Source organism: Desmodus rotundus, chromosome 11 (assembly GCF_022682495.2).
Source record: "Desmodus rotundus isolate HL8 chromosome 11, HLdesRot8A.1, whole genome shotgun sequence".
NCBI classification, from domain to species: Eukaryota; Metazoa; Chordata; class Mammalia; order Chiroptera; family Phyllostomidae; genus Desmodus; species Desmodus rotundus.
Genome location: NC_071397.1, coordinates 58,544,471 through 58,558,527, shown reverse-complemented (window position 1 = coordinate 58,558,527; position 14,057 = coordinate 58,544,471). Strand labels below are relative to the sequence as shown.

General features: G+C 45.1%; 1 protein-coding gene across 1 annotated transcript in view; it reads left to right on the top strand.

Moving 5' to 3' along the window:
* POPDC1 (popeye domain cAMP effector 1) overlaps positions 1-13,756 on the top strand; it is a 32,587-nt gene extending 18,831 nt beyond the window's left edge. Inside the window, exon 9 of the mRNA XM_024552136.3 lies at positions 13,370-13,756. Within this exon, the coding sequence (XP_024407904.2) occupies positions 13,370-13,494 (125 nt within the window). The 3' untranslated portion in view covers positions 13,495-13,756. The remainder of the gene's footprint in view (positions 1-13,369) is intronic.
* Positions 13,757-14,057: the final 301 nt, after the last annotated feature.

Genomic DNA, 14,057 nt, shown 5'->3' with positions numbered 1-14,057 from the left:
GTAAGCATTTTGAAAATGGACCCATCTTCATTACCTGTATAGTGATTACGTACTAAGAAAGGTCAGCAGAAAGGAAATACAGTTAATACTGTATGTGGCTATTTTTCCTATAGAAGAGCTTATTTTTGTAGCTCTTGCTTTTGTTACATTTTACAGTCTTGCTCAGGAAGCGTGAGAAATGGCAGTGTATGCTGTGAGCATTTGTTGACTTAAAATCAGTTTTGTCTTTCTGTGGTATTTGTTGTATAATCTAAATATTTGGGGGGTAAAACATTGTAGGGGGGAAGTGTATGTAGAGTATGTTGTTTAAATAGAATTAAAACATGTTTTCAAGATTTACATTTGTACTTTACTTGCCTCGAGAAATCTGTTTGCTGGTGTTCCGTGGATCGGTCACACATGTTGTCTACACAGACCTGGGCTCTTGCTCTAATAATTATTAGCTGTGTGACTTGGAGGAAGTCACATGACCCTTCTCATCTGACAGGAGCTGTTGTGTCTCAGCACAGGCCAGGACCTGGTCACACCTCCTGCTCTGCTCTCTGCCCTCCTCCTTGTAGGAAATCACGAAAGCACGGGTTCCATCCGGTCATTCCCGCAGGACAATGCAGGCTCGGTGTTTGTAAAGCCGAGCGCTGCCCTTCCTCGCAGGGTCGAATTGTCACTTCTCCTTTCCTCGTTCCCTTGTCTACCTAGACTCGAGGGCTTTGCTGTACTAAAAATGTACCTGCTTACGTTGTTTATTTAATTATTTAGCCTCAGATTTATTATGCAAGGTCTTACATATCGATACCAATGCGTCTAGCTACACGCGTGCATCTTTTTGACTGTGTGTGAACTCCACACAAGTCCACATTCATACCTGCTCCCTGTGACCAGTCTTCCTCCTGAGTCTCTTGGCTTCACTCCTGCAGTTTCATGAAAGACGTTGGGACTTGAGCACAACATTGACACTCACTGTGAATTACTCAATTCACTCTAGCATGTGATTCATTAAAAACTGGTTCTCGTTTCTCACTTAGGTTTTAGCTCAAAACTACTGAAGGCTGTCGTTTTTCTTTCGCCAGTCCTATCAATATGCCATCTACTTTTCCATGTCACAAATTACACTCCTTGTAAAACAATGCAAAAATCAATCTCCTAGGACTGTTAGGCTGACATAACAAAATTAATCACATTTTGAGCAAGTGTTCGGTCTTAGTAAAAGGTGGGTCCCTAACACTAGTGACTAAGCTGTTATTATTCCGAGTGTCTGATGTGCAAATGGACGGCCTGGCAGCTGCTCTCAGAGGCGCCACCAGTTTTGTGAATGCTCATGGGGGGAAGGGAACAAACGGCCATTGACAATAGCAGCTCTTATTTTTTCAGGTGCTCTCTATGCATAATCACACTGAATATTCACAGTAATCCTGCACAGAGGGAGGTGAATTAGTTGTTGCTAGAAGATGTGGCACTAACAGACAGTCCCCTGAGTCTCCGGCTGTGACGGGAGGCTGCTTTCTTGCTCATGTGCACACTGGATGCTGCTCCAGGCCCACGTCCAACTCACCCTGGGACGCCGAAGGAGCAGTCACTGTTTGGGTCACTGCCACTCGTGGCAGAGGGAAGACGGTGGTGGCAGAATCACGCCATGGCTCTTAGAGCTCCGTCGTTGAAGTGGCTCGTGTTCTCTGCACCAGAGAAGGCATTTGGCCAGAACTGCCCTCAGTGAATGGACCTTTAATCCTCGTGCAGGGGCTCTGCGGGAAGGGGCCTGATGAGGGAGGGAAATCGGGTATTTTGACAATAACACAACCTATCACAGTGAGTAGTATTTCATTTTACAGATGAGCAAATTGGAAATATGAGTGCTTATCACTTGTTCCAGTGCCACAGGGCAAGGTGCCGAAATGCCACCTGAGGTATCCTGTCTGATCCCAAAGCCCATGCTGTTAGACCATGTTGTCTCTGTGTATTAAAAAGAAAAAATGCGTTTAACATTTGACTAAGAGCTTCATAGTTTACAGGTCACTTTGACACCTGTTCTTGCATTTGAACCGGACAGTGATGCTTGCAGACACAGCGCTGTTATTATTCGCCCTTTCGCAAGATGAGTCCACCTCCCCTCAGCGAGAAAGTAGTGCTTGCCCAAAGTCACTTCCTTCCCCTCCAACCTGCTTCTTTGGAGAAACCTACCATCCCCCGTCCTTCATGATGACCAGGCAGTGCTGCAAATAGGGTTTCCTAGACTGGTTAATTTCCATTTCAATGAAATCTTCGTCTTATTCTTTGTACATAGGGTTCAACATAGGAACATTAAAAATTAACTAAGGAGGAGGAGAGAGGAGGAGGTGGAAGAGGGTGTATAAGGGGGAATAAATGGTAATTGAAAAATATAATAAAAAATAAACTATGAGATTTTCTTAAATTAACCAATCATATTCTCCAGTCTTTCAGCTTTTGGTTAGCTTTGACTTGGCCTCACATGTTCTTACAGAGTTACGAGCAAAGCTACTCTTCTAAAAATTACATTTATTTGGTACACTTTCCTAATTAAACAGCTTTTACATTACCCCGTTTAGTCATTAACTCAAATGAAGAAGTAGACTTAAGCATTAAAATGTATGTGAACATTTCTCATAATTTTTTCCAAGTCAGGATCGGCATGTGTCCATTGCGTTTGGCCAATGCATCTCCAAAGTCTCTTTCGTTCTCTGAGCTTCCCTTTCATCTTTGTCCGACTCTGTGTGAGTGTTTCTGCGTTTTTGTTTTGTTTGGGGTCTTTTTTGTTTGTCCTGTAGAACACTGATTCATAAACATAAATGAGTGTATGCATCGCTTGGAGATCTCATTAAAGATTCTAACGCAGACCTGGGTGGGGCTGGCGGGTCCACCGGGTTAACAAAGACTGTGTGATGCCAATGTGCCTGCTCCCTGGACTACACTTCTGAGTAGTGAGGCAGTAGAATTCCCTGCATTCTGAAATTTTGTTGATTTTATATGTGTGTCTTGTATTTTCTGTCTAGCGACTTGCATACTTGCATAGAGAACCTGGCAAAGGCACTGTTTTAAAGATCTTGACCAGTACGGGCTATAATGCCTCAAACATATTTCAGAACATTACACAGCATGTGTTCGGTCTAACAGAAATGCAGTTCAGAAAAAGGTGAAGGGGAACTTCGGGTGAACGATTTCAGTGCAATTTCCGCTGGTCCCATTTCTGACGCTGTGCTCTGTTTTCACACATCGCATGATGCTAGATCCCGAGCAAGGTCCCTGCCCCCTGCCACCCAGATTCTGTATCGTATCCCACCTCAAATTGTTATTCAAAGGGATGAAAGGCAACAAGATAGTCTAAGAAAAAATGGTTTCTCCTCGTTTATGCAGTAGCTCATCATCCAGTTCATTTCACTCTGCTCGCTTGCTTCATTTACTTGAGTTTCGTGGTTGGAAGTGTCATAGGAGGACAGGAAGGGACAAGACGTTCAGATCGCGTGGGAAAGATACAAGCTTTCTCCTCTCTGCTCCTGAACCAAGGGGCTTCTCAGGGTGCCTGTCATCTTGTCTTCCTTAGGGGGTTTAGCTCCCCACATGGAATGTGTAAAACACACGCACATATGCAGATTGATTGGCCTGGGCAGGTCCATCACTGATAAGTGGTGCTGAACACAGGCATTGTCATGGCAACAAGGAGGACATACTGTTTTCCCTTTAAAGTTACAGAACTTTATTTTAGTTCCTTGGAGTTAACCTATTGTTGGGTTGGTTTGTGTTTTAAATCCTGAGGCAATATAGGCAGTATACTCCATTGGAGCTCATTTTTAGAAGGTTTAGTTAGTTTAAACCATCTACTTTTTCAGAAATTATACTTAAAATTTATGATTTTTAAAAGATACTATGAAATGTGTAGAGAGATATTTCTTATTGACAAAAAAAACATTTTCAAGTACTTTTTGTTTTAAAGTCAAGATGGTGCTTCGGACAGTCTACTGATTTCATGTGCTTCGTGTCAGATATGCGCAAATGTGCTTTCAGCCAAATCAGCCTGCATCTGCAAACACCAGCAAAGTGTCTGACATAAGGGCCTTCTCTCAGCTCCCTTATCTGTTTACTAACCTGGAAAGATACACAAAGACAACACAGCATTCTCAGTTTCAAGGCTAGTTTCATGAAATAGTCTGTTCAACTCAATTTGTATTTCATTCCCCCTGTGAACCAGTGTAGACTTACAATGAGCTTTACATGAATTATGAGGACAGGTGGCGAGGAGGTGTGGCCAGGCAGCAGGAATGGAGAGGAAGAGCCTGTGAACCGTTCTCAGACCCCCCAGGTGGCTGGTGAAAAGGGGCCCCCCACTTCGTGGGTGAGTGGACTGCAGCGGAGGGCGAGGCTGCGGCTAGCGCTGCAACGAAGAAGTGCAGACACTGGTTTCCCGTACGAATACCGTGCCCGCGTGTGGGCGTGAACCGTTTGGGGGTGTTCAACCGCGGCTGTAGCAGCTGACGCACCCTGACGCTTGCACGTTCTCATCCAACCTGCACCCCGCCCGGCGGCGCGAGTGTGTTGCGTGTTCCCTTCAGGTTGAGGAACGTGACATGTATCTCCCCTGGGTCCTGGGTCCCCCAGGCACTGGGGGGCTGTGCTGTCCCCAGAACCCCACCCTCAGCAACCGGTCAGAGGGCCTGCATCCTCACACAGCATTTTCTCATCTGTAAAATGACTATTATGGCATCTTACACAGTTATACATTTTTCATCTTTTAGTCAAAAATTTGAAAAATTATCAAGGTAATATGTACCCGTATATATTGAACATAAAAAAAAGCCTTTCAGTGGAAAGAACTAACCCCTCCAACCTAATTACTCCCTAGGAGCCATCACATTGGAACAATTTTTGTCCAAAAATGTTGAATAGTGTGCTATTATTTATTCATTTAGCCATCACATTGGAACAATTTTTGTCCAAAAATGTTGAATAGTGTGCTATTATTTATTCATTTAACCACATAACTTTTATCTACTAACCTAACTTAGCGCACTTTTAACTCCCCTCTCCCCTTCTGCTCAGTACGGTGATGTCGCAAGATTTGTTCTTTTATTGTTTACTTTTGTAACATTAAATAACACAATAAACCGCCATTTCTTTTTCACTCGGAGGCATTTTTAAAGGTGAGGACATGAGCATCACTACCTTTCTCTTTCCCCCTTCTACCTTCAGGCTATTCCAGGGATCATCTTTAACTTTTAAACAGTCAAGATTGATAGCACGTGCATTCTGTTCTCTCTTCTTTCAGTTTTTAAAAAATTATGATAAAATGCACATAACACAAAATCTCCCATCTTAGCCATTGTTGAGTGTGCAGCTCAATGGTATTAGTACTCTGTTCTCCTTTGGCAACAGGAAGTGGTCTTCCTTTGTCTGTGGGTTGTTTTGCAGAACTTAAAGCAAATAAAAAATGTTGACTTTATGATGCCCTCTTCAAAACCAAACAGTTGGCTGTGACTACATTTTTCTTTTTGGTTCCAATTCATGATCCCTGTTCTGTTCAAAGGAGACCGTTCCTAATGTCAGGCACTAATGGTTCTGCTTTCGTACACGACAGAGATCATGCCACAGTCTACTCCATATTTTGACCTTCCTTTTTCCCCTGAAGTTTGTTTTCTTGTTTTGCTTGTGGGGCCATCTTACTCACTGTATCCCCAGTATCTCCTAGCTTCTTACTCATTCTTTTAGGTGAAATCCCTTTATTTCTTATAAAAATTTGAGTGGTTCTTCCCCATTTGAATCGTGCCTTTTCAGACTGCTTTCTGTTTTTATGGGTCTCTCTAGTTGCCTTGCTTTTCCCCTTATCCTTGCATTTTCATATCTCTTCACTCTCTCAGTTCATCAGTTCTGTGTTTCCTATTGCAGAAAACCTCTCTCACCGCCTCCCCTCCTCCTGCCTCACCCTGGACTGGTAATTCTCTGGGTCTGTTTCGTGGCTGCCACCCTGGAACCTTCTTCCCTGTTCTGAATCTGGCCACCATCTCTGCAGCCCTGTAGCTTCCTTTCTCGGGCAGGAAGGAGCAGCAGGACCGTCACTGTGCCTCAGCTGCTCAAACCCATGACTGCGCAGCCCCGGGCCCTCACCACCCCTCCGAGTAGTCAGGCATTGGCCAGAGAAACCTCCTCACAGGAGCCCCTAACTTCTGCAACCTCACCCCTTCCCTGATTTGTACACGTCTTTGCTTGGGGCCCTCGCTGCTGGTGTGAGTCCCTCCAAGGGAAGTTAGGTGCAAAGGCGATACCTATTCTTCAGCATTATTGTTCAGAAAGCTTCGATCCAAACTCAGTTATTAGTTTAATCAATAAACTAATCAACAAACTCAGTCAATTTCTTAATTTAAAAATATCTTATGACCTCACTAAGTATTTTAAATTAAAAAAATTATAATATAAATAATCAAAGGCAGGAAAAGGGATGGTAGTCCTTTCTAGCAAAGAAGCTATTAAATCCTTCCCCATCCCCATTCATCAGAAATTGTATAATATAATTAAAATTCTGAACCCCTGTAAGGTTTTTAATTACTTGCTAAAGCAGTTGGCCAGATGGTTAAGCATAATAAAAATAAGAACACCTTGAAAGAAATAAAGAAAATGTCAACAAAGTTAAACGGGGGGCGGGGGATATTACATTATATTGAATAGTTTACAGAAGTGACACTCCTTTTTAATAAGTGCTTCTGAAGCAGAGAGAAACGTCACTTGACAACTTCATATTATGGTACTGCATTTATCTGAAGATCGAACTTGATGTCGCTTATTTATTCCCTAGAGCAGGGGTGACCTTCACTCCGGATTTAAGAACAAGTATGTCTGTTTACTTCAACTGCTAGGAGAGGCTGTGGGGCCCTCATAATGAGAAGCACACTGAAATAGCAAAAAGCTTAAGAAGGACAGAATTCTGTCAAGGGCAGTTTCTCCTGTCTAATCTTTTATGACTCCATACCAGAATTTTGACTGTTGTGTAGGATCTCCCTGGTCCATGTATCAAAGGCTTCCTATGGTGTTCCCTCTCTCTCTCTCTCTCTCTCTCTCTCTCTCCCTCTCTCTCTCTCTCTCTCTCCCTCTCTCTCTCTCTTTCTATCTCTCTCTCTGTCTCTCTCTCTCTCTCCCTCCCTCCCTCTCTCTCTGTCTCTCTCTCTCCCTCTCTCTCTATCTCTCTCTGTCTCTCTCTCTCTCTGTCTCTCTCTCTCCCTCCCTCCCTCCCTCTCTCTCTCTCCCCCTCTCTCTCTCTCTGTCTCTCTCTGTCTGTCTGTCTGTCTCTCTCCCTCCCTCCCTCCCTCTCTCTCTCTCTCTGTCTCTGTCTCCAAGATTGGTTGACAATCAATATATTAGTTTCAGGTGTACAGCACAGTGGTTAGACATTTATAGAACTTGCGAGGTGATCTCCCTGATAAGCCCGGTACCCACCTGACACCACGCATAGTTGTTACAATATTATGGACTATATTTCCTGTGCTGTACTTTACATCCCTGTGACTTTTTGTGGTCCTTTGACTTGGGACTTTAGGAAGACAAAAGGGCTTGGGGGCGGGCAGCCTGAGCCCACTCTCCACAGAGGCCCGTGGACAACCAGCACTTTGTAAAAGACCCCTCAAGCTAGCAAGCTTCTGTCTCCTTCAACAAGGGTCTGCCACCAGCTGCCGTGTGAACAGGTCTATGAGGACAGACCGCTTCCCGGACCCATATGCTCCCGTGGGTGTCCACGGTGCAGTCGCCCCTGCGCTCTGGCACGAGTGAAGGTGTCCGCTGCTTGGCTCAGGCCTCTTCTAAGCCTCAGTCTTCCACTTAGGCTCGAGCCTGTGTTTTTGAGCTTGAGGGTTTTCTTTCTAACCCTCAGAACTGCTGCCTGGTGCTCCAGTTCCTTCTGACCCGAGCCCACGGGGAGTGGGGGTACAGCTCACAGTAAATTCTGCTCTGCCGGCTTTGCCTGCTGGGCACACCAAAATCTGTGGAAAGGACCTGCCAGTCTTGGGGGCAGATTTTTTCTCCCCTGGTGTAATATGAAACACTCCTCAAGCAACCGTAATTCTCCACGTAACTGTTCAACAGTTTCACACCAGCTAAGTCTGGATTGCAATTCAGTCTGAGACTCTTTGTTTTACATACTTTTATAATAAACTCTGTTAATTGGCAGCCTGGGCCAATTGGAAGGTGGTTTCTAGCTAATAGCAAAAATAATAATAATTATTATCTCTTTTTTATTATGATAAGTACCAAAGGAAATAGTTTACCACTTTTATGTCCCAGCTGTAAAACTGGTTTTAATAGAAGAATACAAAGCAGTTTTCTGGAAAATGTATGGAATTATTTGCTTCTCTAGCATTTGGAGTAAATGAAAAGTAACAATATTAGACAGAGCTCATGGCCTCATAGTAATGTCCTTGAGGGGCAAAGGTAGTTTGAAAAGCACTTAGCTGAAGATAAGCTCGGTTTCTTCCCCTCTCCCCTCCTCGTGCTCGCTCATCTAGGCAAGACATCGGGCCTTCGGGGCAAATGTCTGATGACACATCGGTGCGTAAAATTAATGAAAAACCAGGCAAACTTGTAGAAAGAATGTATTAATGTTCGACGTGTGAAATGTAGGATAGTTCCCTCAAGGCAGAAAATTCTCTCTCTCTCTCTCTGCACTCTCTAAATTGGGTTTGGATTTATTAGTGGGCAAAATAATGATGTCTAGCAGCATAGGGATGGCCTCTGAGTCTTTCCACAGAACTGGTAGGACTCCTGCTGAGGTTGGAGGACACCAGGTCTAGGGGCCAGGTGAGCTCCTTGCTCTTAGAAGCCTGCCTTTCTTCCGGCCACAACAGTGGCAGATTCCCAGGTGGGGCCAGGTGAACGTCCTACTTGGCCCTCGGTGCTGCAGGAGGCTAACCGAGGTTGGTACCAAGTGCGGGCACTCTCTGCGACCATGATTCCTATCAGAGTGGCAGGCAGCCAGCTGGCGCTGGGTAGCTCCTGGCAGACAGTGAGGACGTGTTTCTGTTGCAAAGCTCAGGTGCATCTGCCCAGTGGGGAAAGAGCAAAGGGCACTGTTGCTGTGGGAACTGGGGCCTGGGGACTTGTGGGTTCTCACCCAGCCACAAAGCCTGAAATGAAAGTGAATGTGGTACTCTCCACGTGAAAAGTGCTTTAGCAGAAACCAGTGCAGCCTTGCGGGGCTATGAGGGCCATCTGGTTTCTCCTTCCAGAATGCGTTTCGAAGTGGTGCACTCCCTGGGGAGAAAGGCATTCATCCGTAGCAGCTGCCCCACTTCTTTTGTTTCCCAGGTTGTGCGGGTTTAGCTTCAGGGTATAAAGTAGAAATAATAGTATGAATGTGGTGAATTACTCTGAAAAATGCATTGAGTTCCTGACAAGTAAAAGAGTAGGAGACTATGCCCGATTGGTTTTTATTCCCCCAACATTTAAGCCACCCTCCAGCACCTTGTAATTGCTCAGAGATTTGTATGGCTGATTAGATGGAAACCTTGTAGCAGGTGATGGTACTGACGCACCTTGTTGGCAGACAGCACTCTTCGCTGTAAACACCGTCAAGTCCGCCGATTACATGGAAGTGATTTACCTCGGAACATGGTACAGCATGCAGTGGTAACAGTCCTTTTCCATAGAGAGGGCGCACTGCCTGCACGCGAGTGCTGCTGGTGCCCACTGGTAGGGTGGGGGCTTGACGCAGCAGAGAGTAAGTGTTTTGGCCCTGTGTCTCTCCCATGTCCTCAGGACCAGCTTCCTGAAGGCCCCATGCAGTTGCAGAGGATGCATTTTTTTCATGCACTAAGTAATCATCGAGGACCTGCTATGTACGGGGTTCTTCTGAGGCCACAGGAGCGGGGAGGCTTGTTTCCCAATAAGGGAGAGATGCACGTATTTATGACCACAATAGAATGTGTAAGGGCTGCCGCTGTCTAGAAGGGAGTAGAATCTCCCCACAGAAGGAATTAGGGAAAACTACAAATGAAGGAGGTGAGTTTTGAACTCCACCTTGAGGAATGGATAAGATTTTGGTGAGTAGAAGTGGGAGTGGAAGGACCATTCCAGGTGGAGAGAAAAGCAAGAGGAGAAGAGAAAGAGGATGGGTGGGATTTGGGGGTTAGTTGAGTTTGCCAGAGCTTGGACTAGAAAGTGGCCCGACCTGGAGACCCCTGGATGCCATTCCAGGGCTGTGGATGACTCTTGCCTTGTACCTTATATAGTAGACACCCTAACTCCTCCTTTCCCAGGCAGATACAGTGGGAACAGAGTAAGTTCTTTCACAGAGAACTGCACGTTCTTGGCAAGTTTTCACTAGGCCGTTTACACTTGTTGTGGGCCCCCTCTTCATTTTCTCTCAGTGGGAAAGTGCAGCAATTAGTGAGGCAGTGAGAGGGTCAGGGCATTTTGGCCCCGTTGTAGACGGCAGCCTCGGGATGCTGTAGATTGTCGCCCCTGCTTTGATAGATGGGCTTAAAAACTAGAGGTCAGTTGGTCCCACTTTCCCAGTCAAAATAACCTAGACTTGTTCCCGTGATGTGTAGTATACAGTTATTTCTGAACACTCTACATCATTGATTTGGTTCAGTGCTCTGAGACAAGCCATATTCCTTGTTCTGAGGGTTCTATCTGATGGCAAATACTCAGCCTAAGTTAATATTTTATGAGACTCAATTGTAACTTGAGGCCCTGATTCGTGTGGCTCAGTGGGCTGGGCATTATCCTACAAACCGAAAGGTCGCCAGTTCGATTCCCAGGCAGGGCACATGCCTGGGTTGTGGGCCAGGTCCCCCGTTGTGGGTGTGTGAGAGGCAGGCAGTTGATGTATCTCTTGCACATTGATGTTCCTCTCCCTCTCTTTCTCTCTCCCTTCCCCTCTCTCTAAAATAAATAAATAAAATCTTTAAAAAATCATAACTTGAGGCTGGAAATGTGATGACAGGTATGGCTACCGTTAAAAAAGACAGCTATGCTGCACTCAGGGCCATTTAGACTGAGCAACGCAAACCCCTGTTCGAGTGCTAGCCCCGTGTCCTTCCTTTGCCAGCCCCATGGGCACTGATGAACTTTTAACAAGTTATCTAGTTATTCACTTATTGCCCTCCGAGACGATATTAATACACTCATTGACTGACATGCAAATATTTACAAAGTGTTCATCATATCCCACACACTGACCTAAGTAAGAACTTTACAAATGTTAAGACATTTACTCCCCCTGACAGCCATATGAAGTAGACAATATCATTACTGTTCCTGTTTTACAGATGGGGAGATCAAGGCACAGAGAAGTGAAGCAACTTGCCCAAGGTCACACAGCTAGTATTCATTGGTACTTGAGTGGACATGTGAATTGGAGGCTGTGTTTGGTGTGTTGGTATCACCCACGTGGAAAAAGATAAAAAGACTTGCCTGGGTGGATTCTGGCAAGCTGTGCTCTGCGATAGAACTAAGTTCTTGCACCATTTTAATAGAGGCTTATTTTCTACAGTTCGTCACTAGTTGTCTTTCGAGAAACTCAGTATTTTAATTGACTGTAGTTGTTTGAAAGTGAACAATTTCTGTGTAGGCACACCAAACACAAAAGCAAGACCAAAGCCCAGGCCTGCATTATGGCCTTTTATTTTGGAAGATGTGGCTGTTGGTGGTGACATTTCCCCAGATGTATGGCAGTGACTATATAGTTAATAAGAAATGACATTTAGTGACATTTTCCTTAAAAAAATTTTTTTTTTTTTGGAGAGGGAGGAAGGGAGAGTGAAACAGTGATGAGAGAAAGAAGCATCAGCTGGTTGCCTCCGGTAACAGGTCTGGACCCGGGCTCACTCGCACCAGACCAGGGATCTTGTACCCCAGGACCGGGTATCAATCCTAGGCTTGTGCCCTGACCGGGAATTGAACCCACAATCTTTCAATTATGGGATGTCACTCCAACCAACTGAGCCACACGGGCCGGGGCCATTTAGTGACATTTTCTATGTGCCCAGCACCCTGCTAAGCACATTACATGATTATGTGTTTAATCCTCCCAACAATCCCATGAAGCAGGTCCTGCAAATATCTCTTTTCTCCAGATATGGCAGCTGAGGCCTGGAGAGGCATAGTAATGCAGCACCTATCACATAGCTAGGAAGCAGCAGCGCAGGGACTTGAACCCTGGAATTGTTTCCTGAGCCTCTGGTCTAGACCGCTGTGCACACTGCCTGCCCCTGTGCCATGCGGCCCACTGCAGTGTGCTGTCAGGGCTGGCCGGCCCTGCTGGCTGCTACTGAATCTTGCCAAGGACTAACAGTTGATCTGGATAAATTTCTTGTAGCCATTCTGCTTCCTGTCTTCATAGGATGCTACTGCATGCCTTTGCCGTACAGCAAGTGTTTGAAGAGTCAGATTGCACCCATTATTCTTCCAGCGTCAACCTTATACCCAACCTGAGTTCAGCATTTGCTCTGTCTTGCTAGCAGGCATCAAAACGGTGGCACAGGTGTTGGGGGGCAGATGGACTTGACAAGGTAGATCCTGACATCAAAGGTGGGAACTATATGGAGGGGAGCTTATGTTTATGATGTCATGTGAATTGCTCATTAAGCACCTTGCGGAGTCTATGCACCTATTTATAATAAGTTCTCTTTTAGACAATATGTGTTTCTACATCAGGCATGATGTCCGTTATATGGTAGATGCTCAATAAGCTTTGGGTGAATGTGTGAATGAATGAGGGGGGCTGGATGAATGGATCATTTATTGCTTGGTTCCTTTGATTAGATGGCATCCTAAAAGGCCCTGGGATGTTCTTGCCTTTGTCACTACTGGGGACTGTATTTCCTCCCCCTGGCTCTCCCCCTGCATGCTTGGGCCCTCTCCCTGTCCCGAGTGTCCCCTGTCCCCCTCCAACTCTGTGTCAGTCCAGGGAGTGGCTGCACAGGTGGTGGTATGACCTGTTCTCTTAGGTGGTGCCACAGATGGTGTTAGGTTCTATAGTTTTAGAATAAAACCAGCCTTTAGGGAAATTAGGAGTTAAATCGACTTTCTAGGGACTCCAGTCACCATGTATGATATTAATATCGGAACTCTCTGAGTCCTAAACAGGCGTTAGGGCAGCCCACAGGGAACTGCGTGTGTCTGAGAAGCTCCTACCATGCAAGCACACGCCGTGGAATTGGTCCCACCTCTGTTCCTAGAACTGAGGATCACTTCCTGACTGGGTTGTTTTATTGGAATGCTAGATTGCAAATACAGTGTTAGGGACACTGCGCTCCTGGTACCAGCGATAGATTCCCAGGCGGGGTTTATTTTCCAGTTGGAGTTCAAAGGTGATCCATCACGTCAGCCTCAGGACAGGCCATGCAGTAAGTGGCTTTCCTTTCTGTGTCTTTGACAGATGTGCCGTCCCCACACCAACGAGCCTCTGCCAAGATGAAACCAATAGAAGAAGGGGTGGAAGATGATGACGAGGTCTTTGAGCCCGTGCCTCCAAAGACACTCAAAGTCCATCAGTTGCCTTGATCGGAGAGAAGAGTCAAGTTACCAAGAAGAAAAAAATATATCTGGAAGAGATCGTGGAAAATACCAGCACTTTTTCACCGCTTTTAGATTATTCTGCTTTAGGACATCCAGACGGGTAGAGTGTGAAGGCAGAAAAGTGAGGGAGAGCCAAAAATGGGCAGTGTATTTTAGCTCTCCTTTTTATTGGTCAGCTTTCTAAGTGGTCGTTTTCTGAGCCTTCTGACTAAAACCAGTTCTATTTTGAGATATGGATTTTCACAGTATTTTCTAGATACACTATCATTTTAACTTAAAAAAAATCTTAGTGTTCTGTCAAATGCTTTCTCACTTATTTTTCCAAGTTGTGATTCATCTTCCACACGGGCGAATTTTTCACTATAGTGTTGTCCATTTAATAGCTTTAACAAACAATGGCATTTTGAAATTGCAATTGAAATAACATTAAAAAGCAGGGAATCTCAGGCTTTGCTCAATTGATTTTTTAGGTGGAAAATTTTAAAGAAAAACGTGATTCAACTGGAGTTTATTTTTCTCCCAGGACAGACACATCACTCCACGAGATC